Source organism: Chaetura pelagica, unplaced genomic scaffold (assembly GCF_000747805.2).
Source record: "Chaetura pelagica isolate M959 unplaced genomic scaffold, ChaPel_1.0 scaffold220, whole genome shotgun sequence".
In the NCBI taxonomy this organism is placed as follows: Eukaryota; Metazoa; Chordata; class Aves; order Apodiformes; family Apodidae; genus Chaetura; species Chaetura pelagica.
This window is the reverse complement of record NW_009951982.1, coordinates 1,492,050-1,502,299: the sequence shown is the minus strand read 5'-3', so window position 1 is coordinate 1,502,299 and position 10,250 is coordinate 1,492,050. Positions and strand designations below refer to the sequence as shown.

The 10,250-nt window shown below is 38.4% G+C and overlaps 1 protein-coding gene across 1 annotated transcript in view; it reads right to left on the bottom strand.

Annotated features, from left to right (window-relative positions):
- Nucleotides 1-1,007: 1,007 nt before the first annotated feature.
- Nucleotides 1,008-10,250, bottom strand: part of SMARCAD1 (SWI/SNF-related, matrix-associated actin-dependent regulator of chromatin, subfamily a, containing DEAD/H box 1) — a 44,482-nt gene continuing 35,239 nt past the window's right edge. The window contains exons 14-23 of the mRNA XM_010001357.1: nucleotides 9,740-9,875; nucleotides 8,652-8,789; nucleotides 8,248-8,343; nucleotides 6,249-6,366; nucleotides 5,879-6,000; nucleotides 4,532-4,720; nucleotides 3,513-3,631; nucleotides 2,428-2,610; nucleotides 1,825-1,934; nucleotides 1,008-1,554 (exon numbers count right to left, since the gene is read on the bottom strand). Coding sequence (XP_009999659.1) covers nucleotides 1,493-1,554; nucleotides 1,825-1,934; nucleotides 2,428-2,610; nucleotides 3,513-3,631; nucleotides 4,532-4,720; nucleotides 5,879-6,000; nucleotides 6,249-6,366; nucleotides 8,248-8,343; nucleotides 8,652-8,789; nucleotides 9,740-9,875 — 1,273 coding nt within the window. The 3' untranslated portion in view covers nucleotides 1,008-1,492. The remainder of the gene's footprint in view (nucleotides 1,555-1,824; nucleotides 1,935-2,427; nucleotides 2,611-3,512; nucleotides 3,632-4,531; nucleotides 4,721-5,878; nucleotides 6,001-6,248; nucleotides 6,367-8,247; nucleotides 8,344-8,651; nucleotides 8,790-9,739; nucleotides 9,876-10,250) is intronic.

Below are 10,250 nucleotides of genomic sequence, written 5' to 3'. Positions count from 1 at the left end.
AAATACGATGTGGTAAGAATTGGACTAGGATCATGCTCAACAGAAACAACCAAATTAACTGCTGCATGAGACACTTGTCTGTTACATCCCACTATTTAGTTCCATAAAACAGCTGGAATTAACATCCACTATGTACTTGCAAAAATCATGCACAGTAGAAAAAATACCCACAGCCATAACCAAACAAAAAAAACCCCAAACAACACGGATGCCCAACTCACAGATCATCTGACTGATTCATCACCTGCAGGATCTGAAGACAGGCTGAAGTACCAAGCAAGCATGGATTCCAGCTCCTCTTCCATAGTCTCCATATAAAACCATTTGAGGTCCTTCAAAAGATGCAACAACTGTCTTCTGAATGTGCACCCACATACAGAAAAGCAGTGGCTTAGAACCAACCCCATATTGCAAATCAGAGTGAGTTCTAGGACACAATCCCCTGAGAGATTCAGCCCAGTATATATTTGCTGAGCTCTGCACAAATCATACATACAGCAGCTGAGGGTTTACCAGGGGGCAGGGGTTGTAAGGACTTCCCGATACTTTGTCCTCCCCAGCTTCTATAAAAGCACCAGCTTGAATCTTAACTACTCCAAGTTGAAAAGACCAGATTACCATCTTTTCCCCTCTCCAAAGCAATGGTCATCCTCCTCTCCCACTTTTTCAAATAACATCCTTGCCAGCAGATTACAGACTTGAGGTGGAGGCACACATCATCACTGACACCACTGAAAGTCATTTCACTGAGATGAATTCAAAACTCACTGAAACTTCAAGAAGAGAGCAAAACATAAACTTTGTGTTTAGGGCATTGTTTTTTATAATCAACAGCCTAACATAACTGTGATTAGAGTATAATGAAACATTAGCAGTTAACTGCTGGATAAAGCCAAGTCAGTTTCAACTGAACATTTCAGCTAGTTTGAAAGCTGCCTGCTTGATTTATAATATGCAAGTTATAACACACCCACCCCCAAATAACAACAAAATGAAAATATTTTGTTAATCTATGGAATTTTATTTGAACAAGTTGATACAAAACCAGTACGGTACATCAAATGAACCAAACGAAGCAGAAACAGACTTGAACATTGTCAAATAAGGCACAGATAAAAAAATCTACACGCATAATCCAGTGAAACAGACAGTTTATATATATATATCTGGAGGTAGAAATAATTACAAAAATACTGACAAATCTTAAGCAGTAGGAGATTTGTTAAAACAATTACTACTTAGGTCCCTGTTTTGAAAAGTGATCTGTAAATAATGTTTATTCAGCATCCAGTGTTGGCACATTTGGGTCATTTATGTTTTTAAGCACCAAAAGAATGCTGTCGATATTAAAAATTTTAAATACCATGAGGAATACAATAAAGAAACTACAAAAAGTTATAAATGTTGATAAAACTCATGGTCATCAGTAATGTGAGAGTCCTTGGGATACAACATCACTGCTCCTCCTTGAATTCCACAACATATTTGTAATTTAGAGACCTAAGGAAGCTTTTAATAGTGTGGCTATATCTGCTGGAATGGTTCCTTCTTCTCCTGAGGAATAAAAAGAAGCATTAATACAGCTCAGATTTTTTCCCAGAAACAGATACAAGTCTGTATCTCCAAAATTGTACCTGTAGGAGTCTGTAATTGATTTTTGGCAGTCAGACTAAGAGGGCACTTCCCAACAAACCAAACAAATGCATCTTTCTAGTTTATTTAACATGAGAAAAAACGAAGGCTTGTGTGCATCTTATTTCCAAATTATATATTGCTGCAACCTTAATTCACTTAAGCAGGTATCATTATGTGCAAGAGACTTACCTGAATCTGCTGCAGTCATATCTTGTTCTAACTTCAATTTCTGCTGGCTGATTTTGAGCATGGATTCTTCAATAGTCCCTTTACTGATTAGCTTTATGACTTTTACTTCTCTGAAAACCACAAAATGGGATAAATCCATTTTTATACTTTCTTTGGATTAGTGTGAAAGGGAAAGAGGCTATACCTTGGCTCAGCTGGTGGTAGTTCTAAACAAGGAGGAGGAAAGGGCAATACAAAAAGCTTCTAGATTTTCAAGGCAGCCTCCCAAGGGACTCTGTCAATCAGTCTTCTGAGCAGGTCAAAGTTTATCCTCCAGAAGTCTAAGGTGGCAGTTTTACTAACCCCTCTCCTTGTTTCTCCAAGGGTCAAAAACTCAATGATGTCACGATCACTGTGCCCTAGACAGCCTCCAACTTTTACTTCCCCCACAAGATCAAGAACATGTTCTAAGACAATTACAATTACCTAGCTCCCACACAACTCAAGACATGGTTTATGCAAGCCTCTGCTTAAAATTGAATTGTTAATAACAAAATATCCTTCTAGGCTCCTTTGAGAGCTTGCCTCCAAGAAAAGCCAAGCATTATAATTAGTAAGTCTTACCTTGTCTGACCTACTCTATGGCATCGGTCTTCTGCTTGCTTATCATTGTAGGGGTTGCAATCAATGTCATGAAGTATAACAACATTTGCTGAAGTCAGATTAATTCCCAAGCCACCAGCTCTGGTTGACAGGAGGAATACAAATATACCCATATCTGTATTGAACTGATCTATTAGATGAATCCTGCAGAACACAACAAAATATACATCAGGCCTTGGGGAAAACACCACACAGTCTCTAGAGTTGAAAGGGAGGACAGTGGCATTGCAAAGCAGGTCAAAAGTACAGACATTACAGAGAAGAAAAAAGGGTACCACCAGACATCAGCAGTGACAAAAGAAAACATACTCTGAGTGAGGGATTGGTGCCAAAGAAAAGAGGCTTGGAAAAGGATTTTGGATTAACACAGAATACAAAAAGCATGTTGGAGGACAAGAGAAGGCTGAAGTACATGAAACAAGCAGGGGAGAGAGAGGATTTAGCTTAATGACTGTCTTCTGCACTAATTACAGAAGGGAAGTAACACATGCAAGGGAAGTAACAGATTTCAGCTGTAACTAGGAAGTAATACCACAGCAAGAACTAGTTTTTTGAAATGAAGAGCATCTAAAAAAAAAAGTAATTAAAAAAACTCAGGAAGCAGGAAACAGCAGTAAAGCATCACAGCTCAAATACAAGGAAAGCATTCCAACATTTCTAGCTGTGAAGGAGAAAGTAAACGTTTTTGTCCTAGAGAAACAAAGGGGCTTATCTGCCTATTGTAAAAGAGATATACTATACTTTCAAGGAATATCTACATTTTGCTATGGCATGCTGACACAGAAGCAAATCAAAAACACCTTGAACTTGTGAAGACACAAGGTTTCTATTTCAAGATATAAGACTGTAACCCGACCATCTAAAACTCACCTTTCAGCCTCATCCTTACTAAGGTGATCTGAAATCCAACATTAAACCCCTTCAATGCCCTTGTAGCCACAAAATTCTATACATTGGAAAACAAAGGTAAGGGTTTTAGGTCACCTTCCCCCCTCCATGCACACATCCATTTTTTCTCTCCTGTCTTTGGCAAAAAAGTCACATACCGATCAGAAATCTGTGTTTTCCCATCCAACCGAATATATCTATGCTGCCAGTGTTTTAGGAAAACTTCCAAGATATCCAGCATCATAGTAAACTGGCTAAACAATACAACTCTGTCACCCTGGAAATGACAAAGCAAAAAAAGTTTTAAAACACCTGAATTACAGATCAGGAACTACAAAAATACCTTATTGGTACAAATATGTGATTTTTCTTTGACTGACTCCCTGTTTTCCAAACTAAAAGACTAAGCTGAAATTCATCAAGTCAGGACTGACTTTCAGTGAAGATACTGTATCCAGTATTTCTGCTGTATGAACCCATCTTTTGTCAGTGCACTATTTTTTTGTTACTTTGAACTTAGGGGACTCGAGCAATCTAGAAAACACGTCAAATGCATAAAAGACAGATCTACTGCATCTATAAACATCAATAAAACAGTCTCATTTAAAACTTAAATTTAAGCTATATTTAATATAATTAAGAGCAGTAGCACTCTTTTGTCTGACATGATTGAACAGATACAAAGTACACTTGTACAAATTCAGGATACTCTGAAGTATTACAGTCCATGCTTATTTATAAAATAGGCCAATTTGAATCTATAACTCAAAGCAGTGACCTCTTCTTACCTTTACACTGCCTTAACATATACATGAGTATTCTAAAGTACTAGTCTTATTCAATTACCAAAAGGAGGTCGAAGTTAATGAACTGTGAAAATGATGCTAGTCCTCCATACATTGAGAAAGAGGGTTAACTTGGGATTTATATTCTAAAACTTGGAAAAACAGGAACACTTATTTGAGCTGTCTCTTGTGACATGGGTAGGCCAGACTGCACATTAAAATCTTTAACTATTACTTTGCTATACTGTATACGAACTAAATCACATTGTAATACTTCACAGAAAAGCAATGGGGTTGCATATACAGCTAGGAGATCTTTATTTAACCAGTTACTTAGAGCCACCCTTTAGACAGAAAGGAAAAGAGATGTTTCTGCCATCTGTAGTACTAACCTTCTCTTTAAGGTCTGAGAGAATATGTTCCAGTGCTCTAAATTTTCCAGAATCCAAGATCTGTTCCATGTCTAACTTGAAGTCACTGACTTGAGAATATTGCTTACAAAGTAAATGCAGCTCAAAATCTGTCATTACTGTCATATCTTCAAAGACAAGGTCGGGGTTGGCATCACAATGTGTGGGTTCCTGTTAGCAAAAATGAAGGAAAATAATGCAATATTCTATCTCTCCAGACAGACAAGAAAAATAAAAAATCCACCAGACAGTAACATAAAAAATTTCTGAAAGAACAAAGTAGCACAACTAGACATGGACAAATGTCAGACCATGGCTCATGCAAGCAAAAAAAGATGAACTCTGCAACCCCAGGTTTATAGTTGAGGATCATTACTTTGCAATTTTGCTTTCACAAGAACTTGTACTACCAGAAACTAAGTAGTTTAGGCTCAACCTCCATAGCAATTACCTAGTTCCCATCAAGCCCTATGACCTTTTACCCCTGTATCAGACCTCTTCCCCTGAAGACACATTCCCTAAAAGGGAGGTCCAATCCTTGGATAGATGGTAGAAGACATGGGAAGCCCAGCCCAAGATGTAGGGTGGGGTAGAGGGATGTCATGCCTGGAAGAAAGAGGAAAAGAAAAGCCACATCTGGAGGGTACAATGGTATGAGCAGGAGTAAAAAGGGACAAAATTCCTTCATAAACCAATGGGTCACTTCTTCCCTTCCCCCCCAGCCTTGGCTGACTTGATTTTAAAAACAAAGCTGCAGATATTCAAAGCCAGTTACAACTTTCTTTGAGCACCTGCTGCACCTTCAATTATTTTTTTTATATTTTAGAAAGAAGCAAGAATTTTTCCTAAACTCCACAGGCATTAACCCCAGTCAAATAATAGTAATAAAAAATAATAATAAAAAAATCCTCAGTAGCTCACTACTTATGCTTTCCCTATTTTAGTCCTGTACAGCCTATATTTCTTGCTGCTAAGAAAATATTAGTAAACTCAAGTGCTCACCCAAGTTTTTTTTTTTTAAGTACTTTGGTTTTAAATTTAGGGATGGAGTGAAGAGATGTTAAGGGGGAGCTAATGAAAAGGAGACGACTGCAGTCCCACAACCATTCTCTCCATTCTAATAGCCCATACAAAAGATCAGTGTTAAACACATTCAGAGATTGAATAGAGTACTGGACAGATGCACAGAAATAAAAAGCAGCAACAATAAATTACGTTTTGCAAGGACACACTTTTGACCTGAGGATTGACAATGAAAAAACCTATTTATGTTGCATTAAAAATTCGGTGTTGAATTAAAAATTCTGCTTCTGAATCTCTTCACCTTACCTTGAGCATAAGCATGGACATTGCCCTGAGCTTCTCCGTTGTGTAATACTGACGATGCAAGAGAGGGTGATTAGCCATTTTTCTGAGTTGCATCATTACATTTCCCATGTCAGAGTGTTTCTCTGTAAGCCAAGAAATAAGGTATATTCAGAAGCAGTACATAGATGCCTATCTGATGCATCTTGGTCTCACAGGAGAGCTTTGTAAGGACTGAATTTGACATTTTTCCTATTACGGGAACTGAGGAAAAAATCATACAAGGAGTATCAGTTTATGAGTGTTAGATATATCTACAAGGCAAGGGCTTAGTAGTCACATTTAGTCTATGTCTGTGCATGAACAAAATCCAGGAAAAGTAAACAAGACATACCATTACTTTTAATAGTTTTCTTAAACTTGTTTAAGAGATCACAGTATAGTTGCTCCTGTTTCTCAGACATGGCACATAATTCAATTAGATCTTTCTTTGCGGGCAGTTGTTTAAGGACCTGACAAAATAAAAATATACAAGGTAAGAACTGTACTGTAGTGAATGGTCAGTACAAGCCTGCTTTTAAGCTACTTTATTAATTCTTCCCATCTCAAGTACTTTCATTGGCTGCAAATTTACTGAGTTGGCAGTTTGATTTACAAATTCAAAACTTGTTTTGGATTATACATCACTCTCTGATCAAATAGCATTGTCTGCACACTCGAAAGATCATCCAGTCCAACCCCCTGCCAAAGTAGGATCACCTAGAGCACATCACACAGGAACGCGTCCAGGTGGGTTTTGAATGTCTCCAGAGAAGGAGACTCCACAACCTTTCTGGGCAGCCTGTTCCAGGGCTCTGTCACTCTCACAGTAAAGAAGTTTTTTCTGATATTTACATGGAACCTTCTATGCTCCTGTTTGCACCCAATGCCCCTTGTCCTATCACTGGACGTCACTGAAAAAAGCCTGGCTCCATCATCCTGACACTCACTCTTTACATATAAACATTGACGAGGTCACCCCTCAGTCTCCTCTTCTCCAAGCTATAGAGACCCAGCTCCCTCAGCCTTTCCTCATCAGGGAGATGTTCTACTCCCTTCATCATCTTTGTGGCTCTGCACTGGACCCTTTCAAGCAGTTCCCTGTCCTTCTTAAACTGAGGGGCCCAGAACTGGACACAATATTCCAGATGTGGCCTCACCAAGGCAGAATAGAGGGGGAGGAGACCCTCTCTTGACCGACTAACCACACCCTTTCTAATGCACCCCAGGATGCCACTGGCCTTCTTGGCCACAAGGGCACATTGCTGGCTCATGGTCATCCTCCTGTCCACCAGGACCCCCAGGTCCCTTTCTCCTACACTGCTCTCCAGCAGGTCAGCCCCCAACCTGTACTGGGACATGGGGCTGGTTGTTCTTCCCCAGATGCAAGACTCTACACTTGTTGAATTTCATTAGATTTCTCCCCACCCAACTCTCCAGCCTGTCCAGGTCTCACTGAATGGCAGCACTGCCTTCTGGTGTGTCAGCCACACCTCCCAGTTTTGTGCTATCAGCAAACCTGCTGAGGGCACACTCTGTTCCCTCATCCAGGTCGTTGATGAAAATATTGAACAGTACCGGTCCTAGTACAGACCCCTGAGGGACTCCACTAGTCACAGACCTCCAATTAGATTTTGTCCCATTGACTACAACTCTCTGACTTCTTCCTTTCAACCAGTTCATGATCCATCTCACTACCTAATCATCAAGACCACACTTCCTCAGTTTATCTACGAGGATGCTGTGGGAGACAGTGTCAAATGCTTTACTGAAATCAAAATAAACCACATCTACCACTCTACCATCATCTATCCACCTAGTTACATCCTCATAGGAGACCATAAGGTTGGTCAAACATGACTTCCCCTTGGTAAAACCATGCTGATTGCTCTTAATTATCCCCAAACGATAGCAAATTAACTTAAACCACATATCTCCAGTCATATACATGGACAAATACATACATACACATTCATGGCCTTAATCCTTTCAGTTAAAATGTCATTACTCTAAAGACACAAACATTTGTGTTTAATGTGGAGGATTTCTCAATTCTCACAGCTTAGCAGTGCACTGAATCGTCTTAGGACGATCCCTATCTTGGGATAGGGATCCATCCTAACTAAAAATCCCAACTGTAAACAGTCACCACATAAGGAGCATGAAAACCTACAGCTGCAGCAGTGACATTTTTACTTGTAAACTCCCAAAAAGAAGCTCAAGTTTCTTGCTGTTCCTAGATAAACAGTTAAAACTAGCACTGACAAAATCTGACATTAAATTCTACAGTTTGTCTCAAAAATCATCAAGCTTCTTCATAATATGAAACCACTATTTTAAAGATAAAATATTACCTCTTCTTTTACTCTTCTCAAGATGAATGGTTTTATTATCTGCTTTGCATGTGCAATCCTTTCCTTTTCATATATGCTTTGTTCTTCAGCACTCTTCTAAGGAAAATATTGCAAAAATTCATTACAGTGTAAAGTTTTCAGCTGTAAAAGCACTACCTTCACTACTCTAACTTGATGAAAAACCCAGTCAGAAGAGAGAGATCTAACAGGACAGTTAGTATTCTGAGATATCCCGTTACGACACATTTTTACTTTAAATGGTTGATTTCGTGGTTAAATTTTCTAGATTTTTTGTAAACACGTTACCTGTTTCCATAAGATACTGATATAAAACTGAAGTTCTGCAGCAACAGCAGTGTTGTAGCAAAATTGTTATTTTCAAGAAGAGACTATGTAATACTTACTGTTTTTGAAGAGAACATCCTTCGGATTTCACTTGTGCTGCTACTGAACATATGTGGCATGACAAAATTCAAGAGGGACATCAATTCCAACAGGTTATTTTGAACTGGAGTCCCCGTAAGCAGTAAGCGATTCTTGGCCTATTTGTCCAAAGTGAAAAACAGCAGTGAGAAACAGGAGCTGAACAGGTTAAAAATTAAGATTGGCAGGAACAACACAGCCATGGGAAACTGAGAAAATGCCTGGTTTAAATAGTAACTATTTAAAAATAAAATATATTTAGATCTCATGGAATAATTTCCTGTTTAAGTCACAAAGTGGTTTATAAACCTGTGGGGAACTGGGCACATATCATTTTAGGACTACTCAAGAAGTCTAATCTAGACGTAAAAAAAGCCTTCTTGGCTCTATTAGGGTTCTTCTTTTTTTTTTTTTAAATTCGTGTGCTAATTGTTGCACCTACACTGTACCTTTTCTAATGTCATACAATACTTGGGCAGAAGTTCTGAATTGCAAGTGCAAGACATAGTTGAACTGCTTAAAGATCACCTGCTTGAAAGTGCTTTTGATGAGAACACGATATCGAAAAATAAGTTGTAAGAAGTGATCATATTAGTACTGTACACAATGGTTAGTGAAAAAGCTGTACTCCAATTTTCTCTTTTTCAAAACGTTGCTGACTGAGCCTACAAGCCACAAGAAAAAATTGTATTTAAGATAGCTTTCCTTGCACAGTCCTAGCAGAGTAGGTCCTTTAATACGACAGAGTTTCAGAACAAGTCATGAGAATAGCATTTTTAAAGTCTTTACTTCTGTAGGATAAAACTGGATTATTGCTTAATACTGAAACTGAACTACCACCAATGTAATTTATTACATTCCTTTGGGAGCTCATTTCCCTGGAAGAGTTCACAATGCAGGATTCACTCCTAAGACAACCCCAATCCTTATATTAACTTGCATGCTGTAGTTTTTGGAACACTGTGTGTATGAATTTAACAGTTAACGTTCCATTTTTCCTCAGCCTATAACAACAAAACAGAAAAAACTGGAGTTGCTCCCCCAATCCAACAATAACTAAACCTCTTACATTAATTGTCATAAGGTGCTGGTAGCGTACAGAGCTCATGTTCTTGAGCATATGCCCTTCATCAAAAACTGCATAATTAAGTTTCAACTTCCGAAACAGACCTCGATCATCTGAGCTGCTAATTGCACAGTTGTATCTGTCAGAGAGAGATATCATAAAAGACATGTTAAATGCACATTTATCGTGAAAATACTCTGATCACAATCATATTCAATTCCCCCAAATTGTTAAGAGCTATGGACAGACTTAATGAGGGGAACTATGACAAACTGCCTAAAAGTAACCAAGCATAACAGTTTGCTGCTGACAAATCATTTCAGGTCACTTGATAAACCAGTGGCCTGTTACTAAGAACTTAGTTACTAAAGCTAAATGTATCCATTCATATTTATTGTTTAAGAGGTAGATATATAGTATCTAAAGCATCAATTACATGGTATCTACTATAGCATTAATAAAATTACAGTTAACTAATACCTGAAAACAGAATTAAGTTCCCTTGCCACCTCAC